This window comes from Phyllostomus hastatus, unplaced genomic scaffold (genome assembly GCF_019186645.2).
Source record: "Phyllostomus hastatus isolate PE091 unplaced genomic scaffold, TTU_PhHast_1.1 phas_scaffold_129, whole genome shotgun sequence".
Taxonomy (NCBI): domain Eukaryota; kingdom Metazoa; phylum Chordata; class Mammalia; order Chiroptera; family Phyllostomidae; genus Phyllostomus; species Phyllostomus hastatus.
In genome coordinates this window covers 4,515,139-4,532,842 of record NW_025334009.1, presented here as the reverse complement: position 1 = coordinate 4,532,842, position 17,704 = coordinate 4,515,139, and the positions used below count along the sequence as shown (strand labels likewise).

Here is a 17,704-nt window from a genome sequence, read left to right as displayed (position 1 = left end):
CCCAGAAAAACAACCCTGGGATGGAGGCCGAGGTTGAGGGCCAGGCATTCACAATGGGTGACAGTGGCCTACTCTCACCAGGAGGCCACTCTCTGGGGCCCTTTCCCGGAGGTCAGCCTCCTTTCTGCCCCAGGAAGCCCTGGGTCTGCAGCCCCCCTCTCTGGCTCTGGTCGGGACGCGCTGAGTTGCCGTGGGACCCTCGGCCAAGCCCCTGGAGTCCCTCTGGTGACCTGGGGGCCTGCTGCTCCAATGTACTAGCCGAGCGGGGGCTGTGCCTTTGGAATGAACCGAGTGCGCTGGGGCAACCCATAGGAGTCTCTGGTCCCCCCCAGAGCCCTCTCTGCCTTGGGCAGGTCGGAGAGGGGCTGACGGCAGACACACCACTGGAATGATCCGCAGCAGGAGCCGTTTGGACCACAGGGGTGGGGGATGAGCGAGAATAATTGTTCGCAGGTCGGGGTCTATTTGTGACATGAGGCGCTGTGGGTGTGGGACGTGTGGTTTGCGAGAGGTAAGTGCGAGATTCCGAGGAAGGCGCTGCCGGTGTGGGGAGATGACTCAGAGCACTTGGAGTCGTTCCTGGAGTGTGGGGGCTTCCTGAGGAGGCGTGCACACTCGTGATTGTGACATCTGGGACTGGAGACGGCCCGTCCCCGCTCCCCCCCCCCCCGGGTGTTAGGTAAGTGTTTGCGTTCCACTGTGCAGAACAGCGTGCTTAAGCCGGGGCGGCTCACCTGAGCCCTTCTGCCAGCGAGGGGCCAGAGCACTGGCCGCCCAGGAGCCTGGAGGCTCGGCGGGCAGGGATGAGAGACGCAGCTCTGGGCATCCCCCCCCCCCCGCCCCCACCGTGTGCTGGCCTTGCCTCTGGGTCCCACCCTCCCGAGAGGCTCACTGGAGCTGTCGAGCCTGAACGGCTTCAGGTGGGGTGGGCAGAGATCAGGGGAGAGCCCCGCACGGCGGCTCCCTTCCCCACGTGGGCATCCCAGCCCTCACCGCACAGCGGGCTCCTCCCGGCCCGGCATCTTCGGTGGGAAGGCAGCCAGCCCCTGAGTGTGCCGGGGACAACAGCAGAGTGGGAGGACCTTGGCGGCGCTCGGTCCATCTGCCTCACTGCTGGGAGGAGGGCGGGGCTCGGGGTCGGGAGGGAGGGGGCCCGAAGCTGCCTGCAGATTTGCCCTGTTTGGAGAAGAGAGGCCTCCTGGCCTGGCTCTCTGAGCACGTGCTGGGCTGGGAACACGCCGTGGTTCTTCCCGGGGAGGTTTTCTGGGCCGTCGGCCTCCCGGCAGCCCCGCGGAGCGCCGGGGCGCAGGGCTGTGGCCAGCAGCCCTTCCCAGACTCGCGTTCCCAGGACATTAAAGCCTGTGTTCCGTGGCACCCAGTTTGGGAAATGCTTGCCCCGTGATGGGGGCAGAGGGCAGGGCGGCAAAGCTGGGGATGGGAGTGACGCTGGCCGGAGGATGTGGGCAGCGTCCTACGGCAGGCATGGCCGTCTCTGCCAGCCCCCCCGGTGGCCTCCCCGGCCTGGGCTCCTCCAGATGGGAGCCCGCCTGCCTCTGCCCACTGCCCCTGCTCCGGTCAGGATCGCTTAAAGCTCCTCTAAGAAAACTATGGGAGGGTGGTCAGGGCCTTTGATTGTCTGTTCCAAGGTCTAGACTTTGCTGAGACCAGGCCAAGGGTCTTTCATCCACGGTGGCCCCCCCACCCGTCCCCCACCGACAAGCCTCGGGCTCGGGCAGTTGCCCAGGTGGGTGGTGTGCAGAAGGGAGGGAGAGGATGCGATGGCCGCGGTCTCTTCCTCTGCTGCCTGCATCCCACTCCTTCCCGGAGGGCTGGGCACCAGACGGCGGCCGGGGGCGGTGCTGGGAGTGCGCGCGGATCCCGCGCTGCAGCCGCCGCTGCGCCGTCCCCTCTCCTCTGCTCCCTCCTGGCCGCGCTGCCGCCTGTGCCCGTGAGGAACGAGGAGCAGGCGTTAGAAGGACACGGGTCAGCAGTGGGCGGAGGAGAAGCAACGGTGCCCTCTTCTTTCCTGCGCCCAGGAGGCGGTGACCTCTGTGGAGGTGCCCAGCCTCCCCTCCTCCACCTCCAGACGCATGGAAGTGGGCGTCCGGGTGGCAGCCGCTCTGGGAGCCCTTCTCCCACCATCAGTCCAGTTCTGGGGCGGTGTGCCTCGACGTGGGCACTTCGGCCCCATCAGTCTCCAAGTCAGCAGGAAACGCCCCCAAGCGTCAGCCAGGCCTGCCGCTGGTCCCTGGTGCCAGGGGACAGGACCCTCGCCCCCCTCACGTGGCCCGCTTTGCGGCGGGGTGGAGGCCAGACCCCCGGGGGCCTGGGGGAAAGGCGGCCGTGCGGGAGCGAGAGCTGGCCCGCAGCGGGGGCCCTCAGGCCTGGGACGATAGATGACTTTTAGCTGGGAAGGGAGACTCTAAAGTTCTGCAAGAGTGAGGGTAAAATCAATTCTGAACAGGAAACACGAAATTTTATTCCTAAAACTCCCACCTTTATATGTGCGGGCCAAAGAAACAGAAGGAACAGAGAATGGAGTACAATGGCAGCAAAAAGGAGAAACAGATGCAGTGGGACCAGGGAGAAGGGACAAGAGGGGACAGGCAGGAGCGGGAGGTGACAGAGGAAAGCAGAGGCGAGAAGAGGCAGAGGGGGAAAGCTCGGTGACGTGGCCAGTGGCTGGCCGGTCACCTGTTGGTGCTGCCGTTCCTACTCCCCGTCTAGCTCGGCCTTCGGCCCGGGCAAGCCTGCTCACATCCCCTCAGCCAGGCCGTGGCCCTCAGCCCCCTTCCCCGCCTTTCCTCCCTCCGCGGATGCTGTTGGAGTCCTTCCATAAGCCAGGAAGGGCCCCTGGCTCTGGGGAATCAGGTAGAGCGGAACCAGACTTGTTGCTCGGGCCCCGGAGTCCGCAGGCCAGCGGGACAGGCAGCCCTCCCACCCATAACCACACAAGCAGACGCATAGCTACTCCCGCGGGCCAGGGCTGAGCAGGACCAGGCGGCAGGCTGGGTGGGGGAGGTTGGTGCTTGGTGTCGTGCTGCGAGCAGACCCCTGGGGCCTTCTGCGAGGAGGGGAATCAGGCTGCAGGACGCCAGAGTGAAGCTGGACTGGAGACGGGCGGAAGCAGGGGAGGCCTCAGGGGAGGCGCGTGGTCCGTGGAGGGCCAGGGAGCAGGCCGGGTCCAGGTGGCTGGGGTGCCCGGCCGGGGCCAGAGGGCGTGCGGATCCTGCCCTTGCTAGGTGTGATTTCAAGGGTGTGGGAAGGTGGCGGTGCGGAGGTCAGGGGGACATTGAAAAGCACCTCTTTAGAAATAGACAGTGGTGATAGCTGTACATGGTGATGACCGTTATGAATGTACCTAATGCCACTGCATTGGACGCTTAAAGATGGTTAACGTGGGAAATTTTACATGATGTTTGTCTCTCTGTAGACAGATAGATAGGAAACATACTATAAACATATAGATACACAGAGCTGCATGAAGCAACACCGCAGCCCCACCCCTCTGGCTGCCGGGTGGGGAGCAGCCCACGGGGACAGGGCTGGGTCCTGGGCACAGGCCGGGCCGGGGCGGTGGCGATGGTTGTGGAGAGCCACGGCCGATGCCCAGGGCATGTTGGAGGCTGGACAGGCAGCCCCCAGGTTGGGCTGGAGACCCTGGGGCGTCACAGGCATACACTGACATCAGGACACTCCCCACTGAACTCTTCAGCAAGCGTACCATTTACTAGAGATCGGCGTTTGTTTAAAGGGGTTTTTCTTTTTAAGGTAAACTTTGCATGGAATGAAATGTGCAAAGCTTTGGTGCACTGTTCAGTGAGTGTTGAGGGAAGCTTGCACCTGAGCCGTCCAAACCCCTCGATTGGGACAGACAACATCCCCGTCGCTGCAGACAGTCCCTTCGGGCCCACCCCTGCCCCGCCCTGCCCCGCCCCGCCCTGCCCCTCCACCAGCCCCAGCTGCCGCTCTGCTTGTCACCCACCCGGGATGAGTTCTGCCTGAGCCACCGCTTCACGGAACCGAGTCCTACAGAATGTTCTCGCCTGCGATGGCTTCCGCCACTCCGCAGTGTGGGGCGAGGGCCGTCCATGTGGGCAGGAGAGGGCTTCTGAGGCGCGGGAGACAGTGGCCCTGCCTGGGTTCTGAGAGGAAAGGGGCGGGTGCCTGGGGACACGGGACTGGGGGCAGGACTGCAGGAGTGGGGGCAGGGGGGGGCGGCCCTGAAGAGGCAGGCCAAGGCCCTGGGTGTGGAGGAGCCGTCCTGTCTCGCGGCCCCCCTCTGAGGCACTGAAAGCAGCAGCAGCAGCAGCATCTAAGCCAGACATCGGGGAGGGGGCAGGAGAAATCGAGGCAGCCGCTGTGGAGAGAAGCTTCCCGGGGAGACGGGGTGAGTCCACCGGGCAGCTGTGGGGGCCCAGGGGAGCCCGTGTGCCTGCTGCCCAGCCCGCTGCCTGCCCGCAAGCCTGGAGGAAGGGGAAGCGGTGGGCCCAGTCCTGAAGCAGACACGGGCCGGGAGGGCGCACCGCGGAGCAGAGTGGCTGGCGTGGCAGGCCAGGTTTGCTGGGCGGGGAGAGAGGGGACGGCAGGGCCCCGGCTGAGCAGAGAGCAGGGGCTCAGCAGGTGAGGTCTCTACGCGGCCCCAGGGCTGCCACCTTGGCGGAGGGGTGCGCGGCAGAGGCCTAGACGGCTGGAGGAGGACGGGGGAAGGGCAATGTTGGAGGACTCACAGTTTGGGGTGATGGCAAGCTTGTGGGTGAGACTGAGGAACAGAGGTGGCGGGCAGGCAGCCGGGGGCCGGGGGGTAGACGGGTGGGGAAGCTAAGGGCTGGGCCCCAAGGGCCCCGGGGATCCTGAAGAGCCGCTGAGGCGACGCCACACTCTGAAGAGGCGTGGGTGGGACGGGTGGGGGAGCGGGCCTGGTCCCGGACAGGAGAATTTGTGGGGCACAGTGCATGGGCCTGGACAGCGGGGAGGGCTGCCAGGGCGGGGACGGGGGCTCTCAGGGGGAGGGGGCTGATGTGCCTGCAGACTACCAGGGGGGCAGATTCTGCCCCTCATGGAGCTCCGAGCCCCAAATCCCGGTCTCAGATGCGGGGCAGGTGTCTGGGGCCTCTCCTGGGGTCTCGACCTGATGAGATTGGTACAGACCTCCGCTGTGGGCCAGGCCTGGCCGACCCGGCCCTGGGTCAGGGCGCCTGCCCTAGAGGACGCTGTGGTGCCTGCCCCTTAGCCTGACGCCGGCCAGCTGACAGGGGGAGCGAATGGTGGGCAGACTTGGGGAAGCTGGATGCCGGGTGGGGCCTGGCTCCCCGCCTCCGGCCTGCCCTTGTCCAGGGGCCACGGCGGGACATGTACCTCCTGTCCCGGCCAATGACTCACAGCCCGGAAGAGCGTGCAGTCGCGCTGGCTGGCGGGGCCCCCCCCAGGAACCTCTGGATCTGGCACCAGCAGGGAGGGCTCATTTAGAAGCTGTTTCTGTGATGTTTCCACTTGTACCGAAATGGAAACAAGCACGGATGCGGCATCGGGCCCGACGTCAGCGCGGAGTGATCCGACACGCCGAGTGCCTGCCGCCCCGGGGAGGGCCGGGCCGCGGCACGAGCCCCGCTCTCTGCAGGAAGGCGGGCTCGGTGACGTCCGCAGCCCCCTGCCTCGGAGGTGGGAGGTGGGCGGGGAGCCTCGTGCACCAGAAAGAGAGCCCGTCGCTGCCGGGGGAGTGAGGCGGGGGGGGGGGGGGGGGTGGCCCAGAGCTTCCCGGCAGCCATGGAGGTGGCAGTGAGGCCCCGCCCCAGTGTAGAGGCAGGTACCCTGGGCAGCACCCTCTGGGGCCAGGAGTGACAAGCAAAGTGTGATCCCACCCTCTGAGGTTGAAACGCAGGGTGGGGAGCTTCTGGGTCACCAGTGTCCCCCGGGGGAGGATGTTGAGGCCCCTCCCAAAAACTGGCCCCCACTCCCCTTCCTGCCCCAGAGCCCAGTGGAGGGAGTAGCGGGGCGTAGCCGCTGCCGACAGGTCACGGCTGTCCGCTCATTGGCCGTGTGATTCGCTGGCCTCGGCGGGCAGTGCCACCTCAGCTGCCCTTCTGCACGTTGAGCAGTCCGAGTGAGGGGGCGGCCGCGAGGGGCTCTTCTTGGGGAGAACACCCCTTCAGAGCCACAGCCCACAGGGCTCTGCCTTTCCGAATGCCCAGCGGGCTCCTGGCAGAGTGGGCAGTAGCTCCCTAGGGGAAGTCACTTTCTGGCAGCTTCGGCTTCCCCACCCCAAACCAGCCCTTGGCCTGCACACCACCCAGAGCCCCCCAGCCCTGCTGCTGCCCTTCCCACCCTGCCGCTGTCCAGGTCCCTACTGGGCTGAGGCCCAAGGGTGTCCATGGAGGCCCCACCCGCCCTCCAAGATGGCAGGACGGCGTCCTTGCTGGCCAGAAGGGCCTGCATGCCAAGGTCGCCCTGGTTCTACCTCTGGCTCCTAGGACAGGAGGTCTGTGGCTGGTGGCCTGCCTGCCTCCTGGCCACGTGCCGGGTCAGGTTCGTGGACAGCAGGACCTACAAGAGGTTTCCTGTCACACTGGAAAGAGGGCATTCCCTCTCAGTCTGGTGGGCAGCAGCTTGGGGGGTGCCGAGGGGCCGCGAGCACTGCGTGCAGTTGGGGGAGACGCGCTGCTGCTGGTCCCAGGGCTGGGGGTCTGCCCCAGGCCTGGCCTCGGTGGGCAGGTGGGCTGGGGGTGTGCAGCCATCCTCTCGCTGCCCAGGGGGGCAGCCTCCTTCCCCCTGGCACAGGGGCGGGGCCTCTGGGAACGGAGGAAGAGAATGAGGAGCGGCCCATCCCAGCAAGCTCCTGGCGACCCGTGGGGAGGCAGAGAGGGAAGTCTCGCTGGGTTCGGAGAGCTCCCCCGGCCAGTATCCTCCACGGGATGGCTTGCGTGCTGGGCCTGTCTGCCCGAGCCTGAGCCTGGGCCTGGGAGGGGCCGGGAGAGGGTGCGGTCCAGGCTCCTTGCTGTCTGCAAGAGGCTGGATAGAAATAGCTGCACCCATCTGGGTGGTGAGTCACCGAGGGGCACTGCATCCTTTTCTTGGAGAGGTTCTATTTTAGGTGAGATGCCTGTTGACAGTCTGCTCAGCGGGGGCGGGGCAGAGGAAGGTTCTGGTGGGGAGTGCAGGCGTGCAAGCATGCGCCCCGGCCCACTTGCTCAGCCCTGCCCGGAACCCAAGGGAGGATCCCTCTGAGGCCCCAGGATAAGAAGCCTTACCTACCAGACCCCGCTTCCTGGGGAGTCCCACCGCACGCAGGGGCCTCGGGCGTGGGCGGGCACCCACCCCAGGGACTGAGTCTGTGGCTGCCGCCCGAGCCAGAGCCTGGGTGTCCCCTCAGGGGGGCAGCTGCCCCCCAGGGTGCCTCTGAGGGTGAGCAGACACAGCGTATCCGTGGGAGCTCCCTGTTCGATGGGAACCAGCCTCCCCCCGCTCCCCCATGAATGACGTTTTAAGAGGTCTTCACACTGAGTTCCAAGGACACAAATTGTTTCCCCTGTGGCTTTCTCTGTCCAAGTGTAGACAAACTCCCTTGGGTCTCAAACACTCCTGGGTGAGTTAACAGTTCCTGGGACGGGGTGGGGGGTGCACAGCCCCCGGCCAGTGCTTTGGCCTCACTGTTCTTCGGTCTCCAGAGCTGGGCTTGGTCTTTGGCAGCCCGGCCAGAGTTCTGCAGGGCCCACTTCTAGACCCCGACGTGGCCCGAGGAGGCGGTGCGGCCTTTGGAAGAGGCAGGGGTGCAGGAGGCGCCAGGCTCCGGGCCCCAGCGCACGAGCCCGGTGGGGCCGTGGGGGGGCTGTCTCCCTGGCAGCACCCCTTGCCGGCTGCGTGACCGCAGAGCATGTCGCTGAACCCCGTCAGACCTTGGTTTCCTCTGCTGCGAAGGCAAAACGAGGGCATGCCTGTGGACACACCCTGTGTGGTGCTGGGTACAAGGGGGTGCTCACCCAGCCGCGGTTTCTCCCCCTCTTCGGGTGCCCCTCCTCCCTCGTCCGCTGGGCAGGCGGCTGGGCCCAGGCTCCCCAGGTGGCAGCTCAGCCACGGCGCAGCAGTCACGCAGCCTTGTGGCCTCAACGGAGCAGGGCTGGGGGCATCCCTGAGGGTGGGCAGAGGGGCTCTCTGCCCCAGGGGTCAGACTGGACTGTTCCTCGGCGACTGAGCCACCATGGCGCTTTGCAAGCCTCTGGCTGCAATGGTAGACACAAGCAACCTCTGCCTCCAGCCTCGGCGCTGATGGAGGGGTGGGGGGAGCCTCCTCACCAAGGCACCGACTCTCCAGCCTCCTGGCTGCAGCCTTGTGGGGGCTGTGTCCCCATGAACGGCTCGCCAGGGCGAGTCCCAGAGCAAGCCGGCCTGGAGTGAGCCCGGGTCTGGGCCACGCCCTGTGCACAGGCCTGGGGGCATCTCCACGGGGCGAGGGGGGGCTGGAGACACCGAGGAAACACACGGGGAGGTTACTTCGGGAAAGAATTGGCCCTGTGAAGGAAATAAACTGGGCGGTGAGCGACAGGCCGCCCGCCGGTATTCAGATTGTGTGGCCAGGGGAGGGCTCTGGTGGGGAAGGGACCCTGCATCCGAGACCTACGCAAGTGGCTGCGCCTGGGGGCAGGGGGGACAGCGAGTGCGAAGGCCCGTGCGGGAGCCGGCCCGGAGCGCCATGTGGCAGGACGGGGCCGGCGTTTTGGGGCGAGCCAGCCCAGGCGAGACGGCGGGAAAGGAGGCCAGACCGAAGGGCAGGCTGGGGAGGACGGGGCCGCGAGGGCCGTGGTGGAGAGTCCCCACGGGACGCGCGGTGGAGAGCCACCGGAGGGGTTTGAGCCTGTAAGTACATGCTCTGGCTTGCGTGCAGATTTTTCGGAGAAAAAAAAAAACCATATTATTGGTTTATGTAACTGGAAGTCCAAGCGGAGACTCAAAGCTGCCTCCGGGGAAGTCAATGAGGTGGTCGGATCCTCCCCTCGCCCTTCGTCACGGCCCCGCCTCTGTCCGTGGACTGCGCACCGGCGTCTCCCACCGTGCCGGGGGAGGGGGCCGCCGACCTGCGGGGCAGCGTCCCCCTGGCTAGTGGCCGGGAGGAAAAAGGGATTCTCGCTGCTGCTGCTGCTGCCGCCGCTCCACACGTGAGCGGGGCTGGGCTCTGCCCTGCTGCCCGCCGGGTCTCACGCCCACTGGGTCTCACTCCCGCTCCGCCCCGCCAGCCAGCGGAACCGCTGACGGGCCCACCCGAGTTTCCAGCCCCCTTTGCCGAGGGAGGGGTGGGTGACGGGGAGAAACTGCACGTTTGTTGCTCGAATAGCAACTCGCGTCCTGTTAGTTCTGGAGGCACGAGTTTCCCCGTTTTCTTAAAAAATGTGTCCTCCTGAAGGAAGAAAAAGGACTTATTTCTTTCTACTTCCCTTGTACTACTTCACTCTCAGAACTTTGTGTGTCTCTCGTCTCCTTGGCTGGACTCCGCTCCTCCAGCCCGGGAACCCTCTTTGCTTCTGTCCCCGTGTCCCCCCCACCCCGCTCTGACCCTCTTCACGAGCTCGTTTTTCCTGCCGGTCCTCCTCGATACCTGTCTCACCAGGCCCTGCCGGGGCTCGCCTTCCCTCCTCACTCGTCCCTGGCTGCTGCGTGGTGATGGCCTGGGGGGGTGGCAGGGGGAGCTGAGGGACCAGGTGGAGGCTATGGGGTCATCGGGCCAGGAGGACAGTGGCATGGGTGGGTGAGGCAGGATGTGGGCTGGGAGGACGTCCACGGAGCTGAGATGCAGCCGGTGGGTGGTCGGGAGGACCCTGGGGTGGGAGGGTGTGGCCGGCAGTGGGCCGGTGGCCGTGGGCCGGGCGGGCGAGAGCATGGCTGCCTCCGCTCTGCCCCACGCACCTGGCGGCGCCTGGCGGGCATGGCCCAGCCATCCGTCCTCTCGGCCCGGCCCCCGGCAGCCCAGAAGCACCTGAACGGGCCGGTGCTCCTGCCTGCGCTGGGAGCTGGCCCTGGCTGCGGCGGGGCCCACAGTGACCCGCGCCGTGGCTGCCGCCAGTCCCGCTGACCCTGCTGCTTCCTCCCCAGGTGCAGGAGTGGCTCTGTCTGAACTGCCAGATGCAGAGGGCTCTGGGGATGGACATGACCACTGCGCCTCGCTCCAAGAGCCAGCAGCAGCTGCACTCCCCAGTTCTGTCTCCGGCCCACTCCCCAGCCAAACAGCCCCTGGGGAAGCCGGAGCAAGAGAGATCGCGGGGCCCAGGGGGACCACAGCCTGGCCCCCGCCAGACTGAGACAGCCAGGGCCACCTCCGTGCCGGGGCCTGCCCCAGTCGCTGCCCCTCCAGAGGTGGGGAGGGTGTCTCCTCAGCCCCCTCACCCCGTCAAGCCTTCCGCAGCTGAGCCCAGGCCGCCTGCAGGAGAGACCCTGGCCAAAAGTGCCACCACAGTGCCCTCTGGGCCCGGTGCTGCCGAGCAGGCGCAGGAGGGCCTCACTGGGAAGCTCTTTGGCCTCGGGGCATCGCTGCTGACCCAGGCGAGTACCCTCATGTCTGCGCAGCCTGAGGCCGACCCCCAGGGCCAGCCTGCCCCCAGCAAGGGGACGCCCAAGATCGTCTTCAGTGATGCCAGCAAGGAGGCTGGCCCAAGGCCCCCAGGCTCAGGGCCCGGGCCTGGGCCCGCTCCTGGAGCCAAAACTGAGCCTGCAGCCAGAACTGGCCCTGCGGCGGGGCCTGGAGCCCTGGCGAGGACCGGGGGAGCGGCCAGTCCGAAGCACGGCAGAGCAGAGCACCAGGCGGTGTCCAAGGCCGCTGCCAAGCCAAAGGCCGTGCCGAAGGAAAGGGCCACCTGCCCACTGTGCCAAGCCGAGCTCAACATGGGCGGCAAGGGCCCAGCCAACTATAACACCTGCACCACCTGCAAGCTCCAGGTGTGCAACCTGTGTGGCTTCAACCCGACACCCCACCTGGTAGAGGTAAGAGACCCGGGGTCGTGGGGGGCACAGGGAGAACGGGAGCCAGAGGGAGCTGCAGAGAGCTGGGTTGGCGCTGCCGCAGGGCTGCCCCCTCACGACGACCACTGCAGGGCTTTCCCGTGCGCTGCCCCGGCTTCCACTCAGGGCACTAGCCGGCACAGTGGACGGGGGCCCTGACCTGGCCTTTCTGTTCCCAGCTGCTCTGGGCACAACCCTGGTGGAAGGTGCCAACCTCCTCTGCTCAGGCAGGAAGACCCTGAGGCTGAGACCCTCGCCCTCAGCCTGAGACCCCCACCGGAGGCGGAGGGCTGTGCCCCGGGCCCAGGGGAAGGCAGAAGGTTTTCTCACCGTGGGGCAGGCCATGTCCCGCTGCCCAGGCTCCAGCCCAGCCGGGTAGTGTCCATGCCCCACCCCTTTGCGAGGGCGCTGGTGTTGGCGTGTGGATGTTGGCTGGTCAAAGCCACAGCTTTTGGGCCTGTGCTTTCCCCTGGGTGGGCCTGGCCCCCCTGGGGACTGCTTGCGGGGGTGCTCAGAGACGCTCTTCTTGCCTGCAGGGAAGTTCAAGGGCGTGCTGGGCTTGGGGTCTCTCTCTCTGCAGCCCCTGCTCGAGGGAAGGGGGCTGGGCACCGTGCAGGGCCGGGTGGAAGGGAGCGCGAGGCCCAGTGTTGTGTCAAAGCCGGGAGCCCCCCCACCCCGCCTGGACCAGCCCTGGCCCTGGGGCCTGCGCCTGACCCTCCCCTTCTCTGTCTACCCCGCTCGGGACCACCAAGGGAGCCTTTCCTGGCCGCCTCGGACAGAGCTGGCTGTGTCCCCTTCTGTGGCCTGCCCTGGGGTCTGTGATTGGCTCCTCTTGACAAATGGATGTGTCCCCAGCTGTCACGTCGGCAGGAGATGGCCAAGTCAAAGACCCCACTCCTGCACACCATCGGCCAGCTGAGGCCTCGGGGCTCCGGGCGGAGCCTCGCATGGCCGGCGGCAGGCGGGGCGTATGGGGTGCAGACCACTGCTGGCCGGGGGTGGACAGGAGAGGAGGGCGTGGTGTCGCCACGGTCTGTGCGGCGCCCGTTCTGCCTTGCCTCAGGCCAGGCCTCCGTGGGAGCTGCCCAGCGTGATGAGGCCACCATACGTTCCAACATGCAAGGAGGGGCAGCCCTTAGCAAGACAAACAACAGCCTCGTGAGATGCTCATGTGACCCTCTAGTTCCCACACTGCCACTCTCCCAAGCCCTAGGTCCAGCAGCTCACTGGCGGACAGCTGGCCTGGCTGACCCGGGTGGGGAGGGGGCACCGAGGCATCACTGCAGGGCTGGGGAGCTCCGGCAGACGGCCTGCTAGGCCCTGGCTCACTGCCAGTCGGGTGGGGCGCCCCAGCCCTGAGGGACTGTGAACCCCCTTGGGCTGCTGAGCTGGCGCAGCCTAGAGCACCCTTACTCCCGAGAGCCCCCCTGGAATTTCCTCGTTGAGCAGATGTGCACAGAGCGGAGGGGAAGCTGTCCCCGTCCTGGGCATAAGCGTTCCCGACAGCTCCTTCCAGCCGCCCCTGGGCCCGGCCGGGGCAAGTGCTGATGCAGCCCGAACACAAGTGTCCCGGTCACATGCTGGCTGTGGATGAGCGTCTGGGTTCTGACCTGAATCTCTCAGGAGCTGCGTGGTGTTTGCCTCCCTGGACCCCAGAGCATCTGCCTCTCCGTGGCCAGCACTGCCCCTGGCCCTCCCCCTCTGTGTCCTGCTCCACTGCTGTCTCCTGGGCCAGCACCACCCTCGCCTCTACAGGGTCCGACGGGCTCTGTGGGCCTGGCGGCGAAGTTGCTCGGTGTCCTGGTCCGAGCCCCTCCCCACCCTGTGCCCTCTGTGTCCCTGTCTCCTGCTCACAAAGACAGCAGAGGTGGCCCAGCTTCTTCTTTCTCGGCGTGACTCTGCCCGTCACTGCTGCTTTCCCCGGAGGACCTACGGCGGTGCCTGGGGAAGGTGTGGATGGGCAGGCAGAATGCCCGCTCCCGGGGTTCCCACACGGGAACTGGGAACTGTGTCACCACCCGCCGCCCAAGCCTGCAGCCTGGGCCATTTTCGGCTTCCCTTCCCTCACCAGCACCCAGCTCACGGACCGGGCCCTGCTGGCTCTGCCTCCCACGGCCACTGGATCCCGGCCTGTCCTCTCCGTCCTCACGGCCATGGCCCTGGTCCAAGCCCTTGCGCTCCCTCTCTGGACACTGACCAAACCCTCCTCGCAGCTCTGCCTGCCTGAGTCTTGCAAGGGGGCTGGTGGGGAGGGGCCGGTGCTCGGTGTGTCCCCCGCCCCTCCCACCGCAGTTCTTGCTGTCCTCCACTGAGGCCCTGATCGGGCCTTGGGCTGTCTTTGACCTCACCTCAGCCAATGGCCACTTGGCGTTTGGAGCCAGCTGGTGCTCCCCTTGGCCTACTTGGTGTGTTAGTGTGTTCTTGGTTAGAGGCTCCTGATTTCTCAGCAGGTGCCCGGACGCTTCCTTGGGAGTGAGGTGGCAGGGCCAGCAGGCCCTCCTCCGGGCCCGAGGCTAAGGTCTGCCCTGGCTGCCCGCCCCGCCCAGGCCTCGCAGGCCTGCTGTGGCTGCACCTGAAGCCGCAGCCACCTGTCTGGGCTGCCGGCCCGGGAATTCTCACATCTCTGAGCTCCGAGACCCTTTCCCTTCTCTCTAGACAAAAGGCCAGAGCGCGCAATGGGAGAGGCAGTAATGCTCAATGCCTTTTCCCCTCGCAGTTTCCTCTGGGGGGAAAAAAAAGTGCTATGTAGTGAGTCATTTCATAATTAAGAGTTGTTCATTCCAAATTTTTTTACCTATCTATCTTTTTGAAGGATAATAGTACCCTCTGGCTTAATTTTTAATTGGCTTTCAGTTCAAAACAGAGTTGGTGAAGAAATTAGTGGGGCTGGAACGGTTACAGTCACACTGCCAGTTTCTTATATTATTATAATTGCCAAAATACCAGCTGTGCTCTCGACAAGCTCGGCCCCCCTGGGCGGAAGGCCTGGCCCCTGTGATCCGCGGGGCTGGCTGGGCTTCTCTGGGGCGGGGGCTGCCTCTGCCCCACGCCTGCCCGAGGCTGCCTCTGGGAGGAGGGGGGGTGACCGCAAGGAGCGCGGTGTCCTCTGTGCGGAATGGACAGTAACGCTCCCGTTTCGGTGTCTTCGAGAACCGGATGAGACGCAGTCTCTCTGACACGTGTGCAAGGGCCGACAGTGTGTCGGATACGTGTGCAAGGGCCGACACACTGTCGGCCCTCGAGCCGGAGACCGGAATCAGAGCGTGCTCTCTGCGGGGAAGAGCCCCACCAGCCCCCGGCCGTCTGGGTGTGAACTGGCCCCGTGGCCAGTGAGGGACGCCCCCCGGGGGGTGAAACGTTCGGCCCTGGAGCGCAGCCCACCCACAGAGGCCCCTGCGGGGCGTGCCGGGGCTGTCTGGGGACAGGGAGAGGCGACAGGGTCACAGAGTCAGGAGGGAACTGCAGCACCGCGGCCCTGCCTGGGGGCCCTTTACCTCGGCACGTCCTTTTCTCTCTCTTTAAGAAACTTTATTTTCCATCATCCCTATTTCCGTTCTGCTGAGGGCTGGTGGAAGGAGAGCTTGAGAACGCTCGGTGGTGGTTCCTCCCCATCCCGTGGCCTGCGCAGTGGGGCGGGGGGGGGCCGCCGACCAGCCTTCCGTGGGAAACCGCTGAGCGGGCCCAGAGGGCACCAGTCTGCGACCTCAGGCTGAGCCGCGGTGAGCCCGGCGCCGGAGCAGCGCGTCCACCCCGAAATGCCCCCTTGGCCACGGCCGCTTCAGCAGCGGCCTGCTCTTGCTTCTCAGTCCCTTCGGGGTCTCTGCAGAGGGAGAGCTCAGGCGGGACCTCCCATGGGTGTTCGCGGGAGATGGTGCCATGCGTGTGCACAACTCCCGGGCCAGCACCCACATCAGACCCCCTGAGTGAGCCCCCCGGTTGCTGCAAGGGACGGCAACGTCCACGTGGCGCAGAGGAGAGTCTGTGGGACACAGGGCAGTGGTCAGTTAACACAGGACGCCTTGGTCAGAGGCCGGTGGTCCGCCCTGGGGGCGGTAACCTCCAGGTGTCACGGGGCTCCCGGAAGGCTGCCTGGACCCGGTCAGCGAAGGCGCCGGGAGCGAAGGGGCCGGCAGTAGGAGTGGCTCCAGCGGCAGCAGCGAACTTGGGCACAGCTCAAGGGCAGTGTCCCCGGACGATGCGACGCTGACAGCGAGCGGCAGGGTTCTCAGCGGCAACAGTGGCACGAGCCGCCAGCAGGAGCTGCTCCCAGCCCCCCCCCGCCCCAGCTTCCTGGTGGGGATGCCCTCGGTTTTCCTTTGTAAGTGTCCCGGCCCGCACGGAAGTCCAGGTCGGCGCCCTCTAACCGGGCTCCTGCTGCAAGGACTTCGAGGACACACCCCTCCTCCATCTGCAGGCCCTTCATCGAGGGCCCTGGACGTCGTGAAAGTGCCCCCTTCAGCTGCCCGGGAACCGAGAGCAGCGCTGCACGGGCCCCTCTCCGGGCAGCGTGGAAGGCTCTGGGCACCCTTTTTGCTGGAGTCCTCACCCGCGGGCCCCTGGGCTGGCGGTGGGGCTGGGGTGGGTTGGGCCAGGCAGCTGTAGGTGCTGCTCGGGCTGGTGTCGCTGCGGCCGGACCGACACGCAGGCCGGCTCCTCCTGCGAAGACGTGGCACCTGCCGGGTCGCTCAGCCGACGGCAGGGGCTCGGGGGCGGGGAGGCGTCCAGGACCTTCTCGCTGGGCTCCTCCGAGGCAGCGGTCGCACCTGCTGGCGGGGCACCCGCCGACGCGCAGACAACTCACTCCCTTTCCTCGCCCGCAGCTCACCTCTCACCTTGGGTGCCAACTGCCCTTGGGGGGGTCCTACCTTCCTGCCCCCAGGGCAGGGGGAGGCACGGCAGACGTGGTCCCCAGAGCCGCCCGCTGTCCCCTTTTCCAGGCCCCAGGCCATCCCCCGCCCACTTGCCGAAGGGGACAGGCAAAGGGTCGGGCAGGCAGCAGCTCCCCGAGGCCTGGGACTGGGTGAGGGAGACTGTGAGGGAACGTGCAAGCGAGTAAATGGACAAGGGGAGGAACGGGCAGGCGCGGGGTGGGGTGGGCAGAGATGAGAGCAGAGCGAATAAAGAAACTGGGGCCTCAGCAGCTTTGTCCAAGCCCCAGACAGATTCTGCGCAGGGCCTCGTACACCTCCCACCGCATCCTCACTCCCCAGAAGACCTGGGCCTGGGCCGCATGGCCCCAGCCCCACCCCTACTAGTCCCAGTGCCCTAGACCCTCCCCCCCAAAGGCTGGAGAAGGCCCTGCTGCAGCCCAGCCAGGTGTTTATTTTTAGCTCTGACCACATACGCTTCCCCTGCCTTTCGCCCCTCTCTTCCTCACTGCCTGCTGTGGCAGAGCCGGGAGCAAGAGGGCTGACTGGGAGGGGCAGCCCCTTCTGCAGCCTGCCCCCCCATCCCACCCCATGAGTGAGCATGGGAAGGAGCAGAGCCCCGGGGAGCATGGGGCCACGGGGGCCATGCTTTGCTGAGGGCTTAGGTAATTAGGTAAGCAGGCCGCTGTAGGGGCCTGCCTCCTCCATCCAGGCCACCCTTCCCAGGCACCCTTGCTTCATTGGGACTGTTGCTTCAGGGGTGGGGTCTGCAGGCCAGAGGTGGGGTCAGAGGTTTGCCATGCCACCGGGGTGAGCCAGGGAAGATGACCCAACCTTGCGAGGCATGACCTGGGATGGTGGTGTGCAGGGACCCAAGGTGGAGTCCGGTGGTGTTGCCTTGGGCCAGCCCTGCTGGGGGCCCAGATCCCAACCCCATCATGTTGACCCTGGGGCTGGGGAAAGGGCTGTTTGCTTATTTCCAGAACTCTCTCTTGCCCTCTGCCTACGCTCCTCCCACCTACCCAGGGTCTTCGTGATACACCATAGTCCTCTGACATGGGGGCACTTTCACTGTGTCCCTAGGTGGTGCTGGGGGCCCGTGGGTGGGGTTCTTGGCAAAGACTCTGTGCCTATGTCCAGCTCAGGGCTTGGTCTCAGCCTGCCCGGCGCCCTCCCCAGGCGCCTCTAGGAGTGGGTCCTCCTAGGCCGAGCGAGCCCAAGGTCCCCCGGAGCCAGCGCCCACTGACTTACTGGAGCTGGGGGCAGGCGTAAAGTGTCAGATAAGGTCTAAGGGGATCAGCAGGGGTGCGTAGGGCTGGGGCCTGCAGGGAGCAGGGTGAGTTCACGGAGGACCTCTGGACCCCCCTGCCCGGGACCTGCATGTGGGACTGGGCTTCAAGGCAGAGAAGGGCTCCAGTCTTTCGGACATGGGCTCACGGCCCTGGGTAATGAGCCTGCGGTGCAGCCCTACCCCTCAACGTACGCCAAGGCCCTGCCACCTGCCGGGCCTGGCCCAGGACCCGGGGGCAGAGATGTGGCATTGTCCAGGGGGGCCTGTAGGCAGAAGAGACTGGTCAGCCCCACTCTGACCCCAAGCAGAGAGCCCCCGGGGTCCCAGGGGTCTGCACCCTCCCCGCACCGCCCCTCCTTGGGAAGGGTGTGGTCCAGGATGGTGTCTGAGGCTGGAGAGCTAGGGGGCGGGAGGGGCCACACATCCAGGAGCTCATTCCCTGGGTGCCACTGCCCACTCTGGGCTCCCGCCAGTCCCTAGCTCCCTGTCTCGTCCAGGCCCTCGTGCTGCTCGTGGGGTTCCCTCCCCTAGAGCCTTCCTGGTCTGGCCAGGGGGCAAAGGC

The 17,704-nt window shown here is 66.3% G+C and overlaps 1 protein-coding gene across 1 annotated transcript in view; it reads left to right on the top strand.

Annotated features, from left to right (window-relative positions):
* Window positions 1–17,704, top strand: part of BSN (bassoon presynaptic cytomatrix protein) — a 76,602-nt gene that overhangs the window by 38,065 nt on the left and 20,833 nt on the right. The window contains exon 3 of the mRNA XM_045856863.1: window positions 10,081–10,965. Within this exon, the coding sequence (XP_045712819.1) occupies window positions 10,081–10,965 (885 nt within the window). The remainder of the gene's footprint in view (window positions 1–10,080; window positions 10,966–17,704) is intronic.